The 15,281-nt window shown below is 38.9% G+C and overlaps 1 protein-coding gene across 1 annotated transcript in view; it reads left to right on the forward strand.

Moving 5' to 3' along the window:
* The window catches only part of LOC115787028 (platelet-derived growth factor C), a 52,970-nt gene that overhangs the window by 27,050 nt on the left and 10,639 nt on the right, over nt 1-15,281 (forward strand). Inside the window, exons 2-3 of the mRNA XM_030739593.1 lie at nt 3,142-3,334; nt 9,207-9,387. Of these exons, the coding sequence (XP_030595453.1) occupies nt 3,142-3,334; nt 9,207-9,387 (374 nt within the window). The remainder of the gene's footprint in view (nt 1-3,141; nt 3,335-9,206; nt 9,388-15,281) is intronic.

Genomic DNA, 15,281 nt, shown 5'->3' on the forward strand with positions numbered 1-15,281 from the left:
ATCTGGCATACAGTTATTCAGCTTTTTTTTTTTTCCACCTGGCACACAATCAAACACAAATGAAGACATCAAAGTGATATTTGCAATGTGAGTTTTCTTTTTTCCTAAAAGCGTCTTTGATTTTTAATATGCACATTCAATTTAATAGGCAGAATCAGAGAATATGCAAGTGGAGAAGAACCAAACACCATCAGGTTGCACCAAACAAAAAAATGTTAAGAAAATTACTTTTACGCAACTTTTTGTTATAGGCAGATAATTTTTTAGATAAAATGTATTACTGAATTCTGAAAAGCCATATCTAAAAAATTAAAACAAACAATTTTTTTCCAAAATTTTTTAAGACTGTGTGCCTTTTTTCTCCAGTCAGAAGTCTTTCCTCTATCTCTTGTTTTTCCAAGTATGTAAGCTAAGCAGTGAAGAATATATGACAATGAGACACAGCTCAAGTATATATAAATCCAGTCTGAGTGGGTGGATGTGTCCAAACTTTTAAATCACCTAATTCAGCTCTGGGACTACCTTCCAAACTTCCCACTGTAAATCACATATAGGGCGTGAACGTTAAGTTTTCTTTTACATCATCAGAATTCAAACAGCTTGTTAAAAAGAGTCACGGCCGAAGTTGGTTTCTCTTACCTACTTTCACCGACCGCTCCTTCAGACAGATTTGTTGTCCTTGGAACCATCCAGAGAAACTCAGAGTTGCTGTGGAGCTGCTATTTGACATTATACATGGTGAAAACATAGCACAAACCTGGCCTGTCTGTGTTTTTGTAATGCAAATAACAACACAATGAATCAGGCCGCTGAGTATGAATCACATCCTCAGTCAAATTTATGGCAAAATAAAAAGTAGTCAAGCTCAAAATGTGTTTCAAACATAAAATTGTCCGTATTGCACCGGGGAAATGGTTACTCATCCGTTTAATGCACTAGCAAACTTCCAGCGGCACACTCCTTCTCCTGAACACATTAAGCCCCCGCTGGTTCATCTGATGTTTAAATGCATTGCATTGGTTTATGAATACTGAATGTTCATCAGTGGTACAAAAATAAATACCATTAAAATAAATTGAGGACAAACTGGGGATGGTATCAATTTATCATTGTAAACTTTGACTGAAAGTCATCAAAATTTCAACACAGTACATTATTGCTAATTGGAATACACTGAGTGAGTGTTTATATTAGTAAACTGTTCTGCTGACAGTTTGTTCTATGCAAAACAAAGTATTGCAGTGTTGACACGTTCTTAATGTGGAATTATAAACCCTTAATCATAAAAATGTGGCTTTGCTTAAAGGTATTTTTTGATGGGGGAATCCAGATCATATGCTGTTCACTTAAATATAGCTACAGTATTACAGCAATTTGTGAACTGTGCCCGTATCAATGGAATAATAACTTAATAACTTAATAACATTCACACACTTTATTAACTGTGGGCAAATCTCACCTGATGTTTCAGTATAAAGCACACTTACAACATACAAACAAATAATGCATAAAAATAAATAGGAATCCCCTTTTAGTTATAATTTTGGCTTAGGTGTTTAGACTGTTCCATTTAATGAGAATCATCATGAGAATTATATACAGGCATAATTATTAATACTGCAAGGGCAAATATAATGTAAGAACAATATGATTTTAATGGTTTTAATTGTAAAAATGGCTTCTTGTGTATTTACATTATTTATATTGTGCTTTACATGGTGCCTTAAAAATGGTCCTGCAGTCAGCTTCGGGGTATTGTCTTGTGATGATTGTGAGGCTCAGGTGGAAGCATCCTGGCAATTTTTCATGTGAAGGTGACGGGGTCTGATGGATCCCCAGGGGACAGTGACAAGTTTTGTCAACCACTGGTCCCAGTTTGATGATTGGGTTCGGTCAAAAGCTTGTCTTTTATTCACAGAGAAATGTCAACAAAACAGTAAAATAAGTGATGAGGCAAAATAAATGATGATGATTGTAAACACTTTGAGTTTCTCTTTGGAGACTGGACTTGTGTTTCCTACACTATCAACTAAATCTGTCACCTAAATTTTAGCTTGCTCGGTTGCCTTCAGGTTCCATTCCCTCAGCTACAGGTTCAGGCTTCCTTTCAAGGAACAGTGTCAGCGCTATGGCTGCCTCTTGAGTTATCATGACGCAGTCAAGGAAATGTAAATTATGTCAGTGAAAACAATTCAATTTTATTTATATAGCAGCAAATCACAAAAAAACAGTCGCCTCAAGGTGCTTTATATTGTAAGGTAAAGACCCTATAATAATTACAGCGAAAACCGTCAAAACGGCCCCCTATGAGCAGCACTTGGTGACAGTGGGAAGGAAAAACTCCCTTTTAATAGGAAGAAACCTCCAGCAGAACCAGGCTCAGGGAGGGGCAGTCATCTGCCACATCTGGTTGGGGCTGAGGGGAGAGATCACATCTCCACAATTTTGCTTTCATTTTTATCCATGCGACCATCCGTTATCCACCGCTTTACTGGGTCTGGGTCGCAGAGGGCAGCTGTTGAGGCAGAGATGTCCAGACTTGCCTCTCTCCAGCCCAAGTCAGCTGAGAGATATAATCTCTACAGCATGTCCTGGGTCTTCCACAGGGCCTCCTCCCAGTGGAACATGCCCAGAACACCTCAACTAGGAGGAGCTTAGCAGGCATCCTGGTCAGATGCCCAAACCACCTCAAGTGGTTCCTTTTGATGTGGAGCAGTACTGACTCCTGAATGATTGAGTTCCTCAGCCTATCTCTAAGGCTGAGCCCAGACACCCTTCAGAGGAAGTTAATTTCCGCTGCTTGTATTCACAGTCTCACTGTTTTGGTTTATGACCAGGTGAGGGTAGGAAGCACCCACTGTGGGGGAGTGCTTGAGGGCCCACCACCCATAGGAGGAAAATCACTTAAGGATTTGCCTTATGGTAAAGCAGTGAGGTCTTTAAAAAAAAACCAGTGAGGTCTAAATTTGGCAATCTGGTATTCCTCCTTTAAAGTCTCACCTTTTATACTGGACACCAGATCAATATTTGGCAGACATGTTTATATTTCAACTTATAACCTGAATGTCTTTTTCAAACAAGATCTTGTCAGTAAAAACCCTATGGGTAGCCATGGTCTGTAAATTCTCTTTTCTGTTTCAGGAGTGCAAGATTCCAACCAGGAGAAAGTCATAACAGTGTCTGGAGAGGGAATGGTCCACAGCCCAGACTTCCCACACACCTATCCCAGGAATACTATGCTAGTCTGGAGACTAGTGGCCAACAGCAACATGAGGATCCAACTTACCTTTGATGAGAGATTTGGTCTGGAGGACCCTGAAGATGGAATATGCAAGTAAGATCATGCATTTGGAAAACTAAAATCACTTATTTAACTAAGAGGTCAACCTCCCAAAAATATTTCAGTGTTAAATGTCATTTTATAAGATATTTTTCTTGTATAATGGTATAATTTTTTTCAAAGAAAATATTGTGTTGTATTACGATATAACCAGTTTTCAGCAGTTAGAAGTAACGTGCACAGTCCTTCATAGAGCATTTTCTCTGCTTGCTTGTCCTGCTGAGATCAGATAGGCACTTTCCCAGTTTGCATGCCAGATACATGTTGGTGTGAGGTGAAGACATGTCCCATCTGTGTTTTAGTCCATCTTTGAAGATTTAGAGTCAGAGTGTGGCCATTTGTGAAATTGCCTTTGGTCTGCCAGAACAGAGCGTGAATATTGAAAACCCAGCAGCATAGTTATTTTTTGCACCCAGGACACCCAGGAGTGGAATGGTATAGACTAGCATTATGTTTTAGTAGATATATATTTGATGCTTTGATCAGCTTATGGGAGAGCTTGAAAGATGCGTGCCACACACAGCAACACACAAACACAAAACCACACGCAGTACATTCTATCATTTATTGAGGAGCCCACTTTCAATTACTGCTCTGTTTCCATTCATTTTGAAACAGGATCTTAAGCCCCAGCGATCAATTTACCCATTTACTCATTGCACATTATGCTCAGTACCTTGCTGCCAGTATATCACATCTGACTGGTTAGCATGATGGAGCTCAATCAAGGGAAGCTTCTTCGGAGGGTAACCTCACTAGTCATTCCTGGAGAGCCCCCTAATGGATGAAAAGGTGAACGACAACTGTACTTCTCTACAGAGCTGACAACGTGTAGATGCCATTGCATAGCACAAAGCAAAAGCAGCCTGTGGGCATGAATGAGTGTGTCTCTGCTCCAGTGACAGTTCCTGGAAATTCACCTCCATCAGTTGATGAGGTGTTTGTGATTCCGTGGCTCTGATTTTGGTCCAGTTTTCATAAATATTGTTTCGAGCTAATTTAATTGTCTTAAGTGCTGTATAGTGTTGCCAACCTGTATTTAGGCTTCTGGTGCACATAAAGATCCCATCTTTATGGGCAGCTGACTAAAACTAAAAATGCAGTGTGCAGTTGGAGGTAATTTGAGCCCCTTAGCACACCTGCCATGGGCCAGGTGCCTGTTGACTAATGAGGTAAATGTTGCTGTCAAAACTGTGAGGGGAAAGTTGCACAGTGGGGCAGGGTGCCGATTGACAACTTTTGTGCTATCCTGCCCTCACAAGACTGCACTAGTCAGCACCCTCAAAGAAAGGGGCAAGAGACAATAAAAACATCCTTTTCCAGGGTCATGCAAGTCATATTCATATCTTACTGCTCCAGCTCTAGCATTTTTGTATCCCTGTCCAACCCTTCTCAAGCCCCCAACAATACCCAACAGGTTTTGCTCAGATCCCAAGATACATACTCTTGCTAGGGTTGGCAGACAGATGAACGCTGCATGCAATCACAAGCAGAATCACAAGCCTATCTGCTTGCCTTTCTCTCACCCTCTCTCCTCACCCCCCCCCCCCCCCCCCCCCCCACCCCCCCCCACCCCCTCAAACACAAACACTCTTTTTCTGCCTCACATACACACACTCACATAAGCCTCTGGCCTAGTCTGCTACTTTATCTTTTATGTGTGTTTAAAAATTAATTCACAAAAACTTCCTCTTAGACCCCCATTTCCCTGGTGTTATAACAAAAAAAATATTTATGCGCAGTGCTCCTGATACACGCTCACATCACTGCACAATGCGACGCAGATAAACAAGAGTTTAATGTCCTGTCCAGTAATTCGCACCAATGTGGATAAAACAAACAGAAGCGGGAGACGTGTTCGGCTCTGGTAGCAACCCTGGAGTGAAACGTCTTTGCTGTGATGAGAGGGAGGCTGTATAGTCGAGATGCTCATCCATTATTCTGTTTTTCTGTGGCACGATGAAAAGCATTCTTACCAAATCCACTGGAGGAGAGGCATATTGGAGAGGGATTGGTCTTACTGCTGGTTGGCATGGCAGCAGATTCGTGCTTGACGGCTCCCAGACAGGAGTGTTCTGAGAAAGGCATTTATGCTCTCTGTCTCCAGTCTGAAAGGAGAGGGCTAAAAAAAAAACAGTGTTTGTGTTACTAATCTGCGTCATCTCTGTGGCATATATTATATCTATTAATAATGTACAAGAAAAAAAAAACATGCAGGAGAAAGCTTTGTGAATATTAAACACGGGTACTGAAAGGTTCTCCTGCAACATATATAAGGTCGCTTTTTTTTTTTGTTCCCGTCCTGCTCGCTGCGAGTATGTCACCGCATTTGTAAATCAGAGAAGCCACTGTTGAACGTGGTGATTCTGAACACATGTCGATGTGTAGTGATCAGCGTATTCTGCATTATTGATGAGCCATCTGTCAGAGCTCTGCAGCTGTCTCAGCTATGCATTTTAGAGAAGAAAGCTTCTCAATCCGCTGACCTCCATCGAGGACAACAGGGATGAGCAAAACTGGTGTCATATCCTTTTCCAAAATGATTTACTGCCATTACAGATTCAGTTTAAATAAATCATTTCTTTACCGTTTACGTAGTTATCTAACGTTTCCGCATTTAAACTGTAAATACTTGATTTTGGAACAGAGCCATTTCAGTTTTGCCCTTCTCAATAAGTTTGTTTGTGCAGGTAACAAATTTCCTGTATACATTTCCACATCAAAGGTAGCAGAGTCGGTAAATTTATTGACACCCCCACCCCATTAGTTTATTTAACATCACAGAAAATCCATTTTTAGCATTGCTCATGTCCCTCCATGTTGTTTTATTGAAACCAGCTTGAACTGAATCCGTCAGGCCTGTGCAAATGTAAACAATGTCCTTGAAATCCAAATATCCGAATTGGCAGCACTGAATGAGAGGTTAGCGTGCCTGTTGACGCAAATGGCAAAGTGATTAATCCCAGACTGTGAAGAGTCAGTGAAACAAGGCTTTATTCACTGCAGTGCAGCCACTAGTTTAAACACAGGTATAAATAATAAAGGCTGAACTCCTGAACTGCATGTCTTAAGTGCTGACATTGGTCAATATTATCATTGGCACACCAAAGGAGTCTGGAGCATGGCCATATGCTTCTGCACTTCATAATGTTTACTATGGATTGGCAGGATGGCCAGAGGAGACAGGCACACATGTAATTACAGACAAGCCCACAAGCAGCATGTTGTCTTCTTTTTCTCTGAAACTAAAATTCAGAGTTTATGTTAACCTTTGTGTTGTTTCCATGACACTTAGGACATGTTAAAATCTTCATGTATAAATTATATCATTGGGAGTGATCAATACTCACCATAATACAAGTTAAACATATATTTTTTAAACCAACTACTATCTATTTATACTTTTCATTTAAAAAAAAAAATTGAAATACTTAAATTGCACTACCAGAATTCAACAAGCCCAGAACTGGAGTGTGTTTTGTGAACTTAAAATTGAGCCTTTGAGGAAACATAAAGTGGATAGCAATGAGACCTGAGCACTGCCTGCATATAAATGTCAGGTTTCAGGCTGTGGCCAACGTGGCAGAGGACCCCAACGCAGGACTTGAAGCGAGGAGCTTAATTTAACTCTTGGCTTTTAATAGCAACTTAGATTCAGCTTGACATAACATAAACTTGGTAACATAGACTTGGAGCGTAGGCATAACTTGGACCATAAACATGAAGCATAGACAGAAAGGCACACAGCAGGAAAGACTAAAGAATAACTGACGACACAACAAGGAACTAAACAACAGAGAGACCTTAAATACACTGAGACACAATGAGGGAAACAGGTGACAACACAGGTGAACGAAATACACTAACGAGACAAGGGGAAGTAAACCTCAACACAAAGCACAATGAACACAAGATCGTCAAAAATAAAACAGGAAGTGACCTAACCAAATACATGCCGACTTAACACAGAGACTGACAGAGGGAATGAGAACATGACCAACTGAACAAGACCTGAGACAAGGGAGAGACACTAAGAAACACAGGGAGAACTAAACCAAAGGGAACCTAAACACAGGAGGGTCACGACTTAAACGCACAGGAGTACATGGAAAACCAGAACATGAAAAACCAAAACAGAAAACAAAGAAACTAAGATTCCAAAAATCCTGAACAATCAGAAAACAGAACTTCACAAAAACTCAACACTGGGCCACCTGCCCAGGATCATGACAATAAAAGATCGATGATATCAGGCACTGGCTAGTGAAGTCCTTAAGTTGGGTATTTTCAATGTTTCCCTCTAAGCTGTTTGAAACAAGACATTATCTATCGGATCTGACCAAGAAACCAAGGGACACTGCGCACCCATTGGCTAATGACTTGTCAATCACAAGTCCTCAACCAGTGTTCCAGGTTTTTCCTCCTTTACAACTCTATGAGGGAAATAATGTACAAAATGGGCATCATATCATAATTAACATGATTTTAAAAGAGCTAATGAACTCATCATAATAATAAAGGGATCCGGAAAATGTTTACTGAGGTCACCCAGATTTCTTTATAACCGGAAGTCTTTTTGCAGCCGCAGGAGTCACTCCTCCTGGTCCCGTTGTCTTCACGTTTAGACCCAGAAGCTACATCCATCATTTATATACAGCCTCTAGACCTGAAATGCCATCTGCAGAGAGACTGGAACACTGGCTTCCTGACACACAGTACGTGTGTGCAGTACTTAGCAATTATTTTGTCACTGCTGTGTCAAACATCCAATAGTCAGTCATAGGCTGCTGTATTTCTTTAGGTTGCACTAAAACCTGACAGTCTGATGAGCATGCTGCCATACGCTGGAAGGCTTAAGATAAAAGAGATCTAAAAATCTCTTCACAAAGAAAATGACAAAGTGACAGGCAAGGCCACAGTGCTTTTGATTAAGGGACAAGTCCACACAATTATACACAGCAGCGCCCACTTTAACCACATGTACATTCAAACAGAAACCAACAAGATGATGTGATGCAGGATATGTATGTTCATAGAGCAAAATTCTAAAACTTACAAGAAACTTATAAGGCAGCTTTGAAAAAAATTATGAGGGAAAATATATTTGAGGTAGTGGTGGAGATGAACACATGTTCAGTCCTCACACGGTGTTTAGCAGTAAAAAACAAAAAAAATCCTTTGATATAGCAGAAATCTAATATTTAACAGACTTTTACCCCTGGTTGTATGTTGGAGGGCAGACAGTTTTCCCCTCTTGTGGGCATTGTTTTCTCTCTCCAAAGGATGTCAGCTCGGACACAGCAAAGGCAAAGTTTTTAATTTGCTACTGGAAATTTGTTTTAGAGTTAAATTAAAGAGGACTGGGTCTCTTGTGCAGTCAACAAGGTTTAATTAAAAACTATATTTCAGTGACAACATGTAGTGTAATAGGCCTGTCAAAAGGCTGCATCAGCAGCCAATAATTGCTTAACAGAAAGAACAAATGCTTATGGTGCACTATCCTTAGATCTTTCAACCTGAGATTTGACCTTAATGCACCAGTAATCTCCAGGTTATTTTTGTCCATTTAACTCAGGCTGTAAATAATGGAGACAGATCTCATCTCATGCAGCTACCCTGCTGTTAAAGATATTTATTTTTGTATTCTTTTTCACCCTTGCAGCTTTATTAACAATCTCACCTTCAGAAGGGCATGAATTGTGCCGATGGGAGTTTTAAAGGAGCTGACAGACTAATAACAAGCAAAAAAAACCCACAATTAAAAGTAACAGGCTTTACATTTATCAGGCCTGAAACCGTACCAGCAGTAAAATGATTTCTAAAAAACAAAAATATGTCCTGCTCTTTCTCTGTCTCACTCTGCCAGGTACGACTTTGTGGAAATAGAGGATCCGACTGAGAAGACTCTCCTGGGTCGCTGGTGCGGGTCACAGTTGGTCCAAGGCAGTCACGTTTCCAAAGGAAGCCAGATCACGATTCGTTTCATCTCTGATGAGTATTTCCCATCTGAGCCGGGATTCTGCATCCGCTACTCCCTGCTGCCTGTGGTACGTACACGGTTAATTGTCAGGAGCTAAAAAAAAAAAAAAAAAGTGCATTGTGAGTAAACATTTGGCTGTCAGTGTTTCTTTCCTGCCATTTTCATCTAGGGAGTTCACATGGCAGTGAGCAGTGCCTCTCCATGTAAGCACAATTAAAATAATTTGCTTGTTACATAACACGGGGTCTTAATTTGCAATCATCCATTCCTGCTTATGTGTACCCAAGGTTTTAAGCATCGTTGGGGAGAAATTATGCTTAAGCACTCTGGAACATCTGGCACCTGTACTGTCATTTATTTTAGTTATGAAGATACACAGAATTTAGTACAGCACATGCACTTTTACAAAGAAAAAACTAAATATCTGCAATAGCAGCAAAGACATAAGTACAATTATGTTCCAACCCAATGCATGATCACCAAAATCTCATTTTCTCAGGATTGACTATTTTGTTTTAAAAGAAACTTAAATATTTATTACTGTTCTATATAAAGCCATATAACCTCTGAACCTGTGATGTATCTATCCAGTCAAATGAGTCTGACAGATGAGGTGTTGCAGTGTCACTAAAGATATTGATAGATTGAAACAGAGAAAATATGTAGCCTCACAATCTGTCTGCTGACCCTTGTGGTGGGGGGTTCAATCAAGACATTATATATCATTCAGATCTAGTATCTTTTTTATGTGCTTTTACAACATTCCACTTTCCAGAAATGCCCCAGTTATATTACTCTATACTTATGACTATAATTCAGGCAAAAACACACAAACAATATTTATTTCTGCTGTTTTTGTAAGATTTCTCTTGCCTGTAATGGAGACTATAATCACTGGTTCCATCCTTACCTAATCTTTGTTTCCATTCACCTTTTAAACTTTTGGCAGACATTTATCCACTATAATTTAGAGTGTGTGCGTAAGCCAAAACTCATAATGAGTGGGGGCTCAAGCAACAGTACCCATGAGGTTTGCATGTGATCATGTATAAAAACACACTGTGGAAAAGATACCGTACAAGTTAAATATCAGTCATTTAACGAATCAGTCATTCGTTAAAGGATAATTCCAGTCTGCTGTCCATAGAGCCACGATTGAAGGGAAATCTCTACAGCAGGGGTGGAATGGTAATAAATTCCAGATTACAAATGTTTAAATGCCATTAAACTGAAAGAAAAATATGAGACACGGGTTGAAAGAAGGAACTAAGTCCAGTTGCTTTGTCAACCCGTCCACCCGTGTCTCCTCTCTATTAGCCTCTCAATTTCACCTGTTTTCATGTCACAGCTGCCACACCTGCTAAAGGCTCACATAAGAATGAGAAAAAAGGGGGTCCTAATAACCCTCTCACCTTGTATAGCTGTTATGTGATATGACTAAACTAAAGTTAAAAACTTAAGTGCCTATTTTTATTTTTTTTACTTTAAATGGCCACAAAATATGATTCTGAGGTTAAAAACCAGATATGCTAGCCTGTCATATTCTTACCAGAATAAAACAAACAAAAAAAAAAAAACTATTAACTAAACCAGTTAATAGCAACTAGAACACTTGTGATTTAAATAATAACTAAAAAAGTTAGAACATACTTTTTTGTCTCTGTATGACTACATTTCTTTGTCTTCATCTGTCCTCCTCGCATTAGTCATTCTCTTTCACTTTCTTTTTTTCTTTCCTGATCTGTAGACCACACAAAAAAACATAAAATCCATTCATCCCAGCTCCCACACTGACAAAAGCCTCAAGATAAACTAAAGAGATTGCTGCCATGTTTTAAGCTGTCATGTTTTAGTGTTGTTCAAGCTCCAAGTCAACAGCTCTACTCCTCATCAATCCCTGATGGCCGGTGGCACAAATATGCAACTGAAGTTACGGATAGCGCTTTAAATTCACTGTGTAACTTTTTTGTGCTTCATAAGATTTTTTTGTTCTTTTTGTCTTCATTCGCATTTTTATTGCATTCTTTCATCAACCTTAAAATGCAGAACAACATTGATGATAGCAGCATGAACCGACAAATAATTTACTGGCGCTCTAAACACATACGGAGTGTCAGGCATACCTCAAAGCTGTATCTCAAAAAGAGTTAAAAGTTAAATAGATAAGTTAAATAAGATACAAGTCATTCATTACATGTCTCATCTCCCTGTGGTAAAGTCAGTAAATGTAATTACTGCTTCTGCATCATTGGACAGCGGCAGGGCCACAAGCAAGGTCACGCTTTAACTAATCGTAATGGATGAATCTAATAAGATACTGTTATAAGGAATGATTTGATTTCAAAATTTCTGCAGCAGAGGGAAGTGTGAACTAACACACAGACCAGGTAGTTTTACCAAGATATCCGTTATCATGATATCCAAATGCTAAAAGCCACAAAATATTGGATGTTGCCCTTTGAAGCAAAGTCATCAGATGCTAAGCGATGCATTTCCAGAGTAATTAAGCTACTATTTGACTTTTTTAAAGTAAAATGTCAAATTTAGCCCATGATTCAATTACATTTTATCAATTCAATTCAGTGTTATTGATATTGTGCCAAATCACAACAAACAGTCACCTCAAGGTGCATTATATTCTAAGTTAAAGACCCTACAATAATTACAGAGAAAACCCAGCAGTAAAAACGACCGCCTTGGGCCCCCCTTGGGCCCCCCTTGGGCAAGCACTTGGCGACAGTAGGAAGGAAAAACGGTCCTTTAACAGGAAGAGACCTCCAGCAGAACCAGGCCCAGGGAGGGGCAGTCATCTGCCGCGACCAGTTGGTGCTGAGGGGAGAGACAAGACAAAAGAAATTTTGTGCAAATGCAGACTGACATGTTTGCTTAAAATATATACTGAAGATTCAAGATTCAAGAAGACTTTATTGTCATTATATGTAAACATATAACGAAATTTGCGTTCCAGAACACCCATCCAAGAGAAATACAAACAACAGAAACAAACGGGGGGGACAGGTGTCTGAGGTCGTGCAGCCGTTGCCGCCACTACCTTTAGCAGGAAAACAGAAAGAGATACACTGGGATAGGTAGGTTTAAAAAAATCATCTCGTACTGTGTTCATTATGAACACCTTACAAGGTTCCAAAAAAACACCTCAGCAAAGCAGTAGCACATTTAGGACATATCCTGGTCAAAAATGACTCCAAAATGTTCTCACAGTGTTACTGGAGGCCAAGGTAATGCCACCCAGAGTCATCCAGGCCTTTATCTCCTGAAGACATTCCTGCAGTTTAACTAATTGATGAGTGTTATCTGGCTTCATGGATAGATAAAGCGGAGTATCATCTGTATAACAGTGAAACTGTATACAATGCTTTCTAATAATATGGCCTAAGGGAAGCACGTATAGTGTAAATAAAATTGGTCCAAGAAAATCACAAATTTGCCCTTGCAGGACAGACTAGCAAATTAAGCTTCTTTTGGCTGCGCGCTCATTCACAAAAGGTCGCAAACGTAGAGCTGCATATTTGATTTGGCACAGATTTTTATGCCGGATGCCCTTCCTGGCACAACCCTCCTAGTGATTTGTGCCTCCTCCCAGTCTTAAATCAGGGTTCTTCCACATATCAGGCAAATGTCTTAAATACTACACTGTGGAGCCACTCAGGACAGGCTGAGATGGTTTTGAATAAATAAAGTAGACAGTATAAAAGAAAAAAGAATATAGTGAGACTTGAATAAAACAAAATCACACTATTAAGAAGATAAACTGTGCATACTGTATTTGCAAAGTATATGCACCTAGAAAGAGGTAGGCCAGAGTCAAGGTTCCAGACAATACCACAAAACACTTTTCCGACAAAACAAAGTAACACTAAATTTTGGTAAGAAAACAACAACAACAACACACACTGAAAGTGTCCAACCCTAATGGGTCTACAAGAAACCAAAAGTACATCTGCGGGGATCAAGTATTTTCATTACAAGTGCTGTCTTAAGCAAAATATTCTGCCCTCTCTTCCATGCTTGTCAAATAAAATCTACTACATAATGGGTCTTCCTTCTAGAAGCATAATCCATCCATCCATTCATCGTGGGTGGGCTGGAGATTTTCCCAGCTGTCGCCAGGCGGGGTACATCCTGGACAGGTCGCCAATCTGTTGCAGGGTTAAGCACAATTCATGTTTTTCATTATTGATTAGCCAAAAGAAATTTGCATCATCTTTAGTTAATTTATAAACTCCTAGAAAAGAGTAATTAGATCTGTGATGCAGTGATTCAACTTGGATGTTCACAGTAACTGTAAATATAAGAAGTAAAGTCAGACAGAGTTGTAATAAGTAGCTGTAGTTGTTGTATATGCATAAAATCCCAGATTCCCTCACTACAGGTTCATTACAGATCTCAGTCATTTTATGACCAATTACTTTATGACCTCTTTATTAAACCAAAACTAAAAACAACTAAAATCAATACTGGCTTTTATCTAAAATGTCTTATTTTTCTCTCATTTTAACCCACATCCTGCAACAATGCTCATCATAATTTGCAGATTTTTTGTATGTCATCTCCTTAATATCATCCAATCTGACAATTCAATTTTAAGTAAGAGCCTTCAATTTGAAGAGCTTAATTATTAACATAAATACAAACAATTAGAGATAAAGAAAAATTGCAAGTATAGTGGAAATGAGTACCTACATTTTCATCAATGCAAGCTCTGGCTTTTCTAAATCCATTCGGCTCAGCAACAAGCAAACATGTCCACATAAAAGTGAAGAAAAATATTAACAAATAACTAATAACACTTATGGTCCTTTATCTGGGTGGTAGCTTAAAATCATCTTTTAAAAATTAAAAAAAAAAAAAAAGAAAAGAAAAAAAGTTTACTAATGACTATGACACTGTGCTTGTATGCCACAGTCAAAATATGTCTAAAAAGAATCATACAGTACATTCAGCAGAATATAACACTTTAATGGGAAGTTAATCAATTTCAATAGCTTTTCTTTCTTTTATTTTTTTTAATATGTTTCACCTCTTCTTTTGAATATTTTGCATTCAGAAACATTTATCAACTTTAATTTTAGGTTCCATTACCTATTTTAAACTAGTTATTTCCTTCCTTAAAACTTTATCAAATAAATTGTTGCAATCAGAAAACAAATCTCCAAAAGCCTTTTTCTAGCTTTTGCAATACAGCCCCCAAGAGAGCTGCATTTACAATTACCATAGATTTTCTGGGATCCAGTCTATGAATTTCATTCCAAAACTGCTGGGGATTGTGTATTTGTAGTCAGTGGGATGTGTTTTACCCTGAATAATCTGTTGTCAGATTTAATTTCCTTTGTTTTTCTTCCATTTTTTAGCCGTTCCTCAGGTTTTTGTTCTTTTTCTCTGCGTGTCTGATCGTCCTGTGAAATCAACAGATCTCAATTCCAGTAGTTTAGAAGACGTTCTAAAACATTTATGGCATAACACATTTTTGCAAAAGATGAAGCTACAGAGTTTCTCATATCAAGCACCTAATCCCCTTTGCTATTTTATTTGCTCAGTAAAGTCTGTCAATATGGTGTAACCTTGGCTTCAGGACAAAAAAATACCACTGTGGTGCAGCTTTTCTGATGTATGGTCCCCTTCTATTTCTGCTGTTAACACATTTAGGGTCACAACATAAAACCTACAACAGTTATTTAAACCTTCTTTTAACCAAAATGTGATCTGCTGCTGTTTTTCCATTAACTGAAACTGGAAATTATCCTTCCAGATAGTAACATTTGAAGCACACAGCATTTGGCATCTATCAAAAACACCTACTAGTTAGTACAACAAAGTCAGGCAGACTGCACATCTGAGCCAAAAAAGAATGGTTTGTATCATTATCACAAAAACTTAACTTACTATGAGGCACTTAAGTCTTCTCGTTTCAAAGGTCCTCCTTGATTACCCCTGACCCTG

This window comes from Archocentrus centrarchus, chromosome 10 (genome assembly GCF_007364275.1).
Source record: "Archocentrus centrarchus isolate MPI-CPG fArcCen1 chromosome 10, fArcCen1, whole genome shotgun sequence".
NCBI lineage: Eukaryota > Metazoa > Chordata > Actinopteri > Cichliformes > Cichlidae > Archocentrus > Archocentrus centrarchus.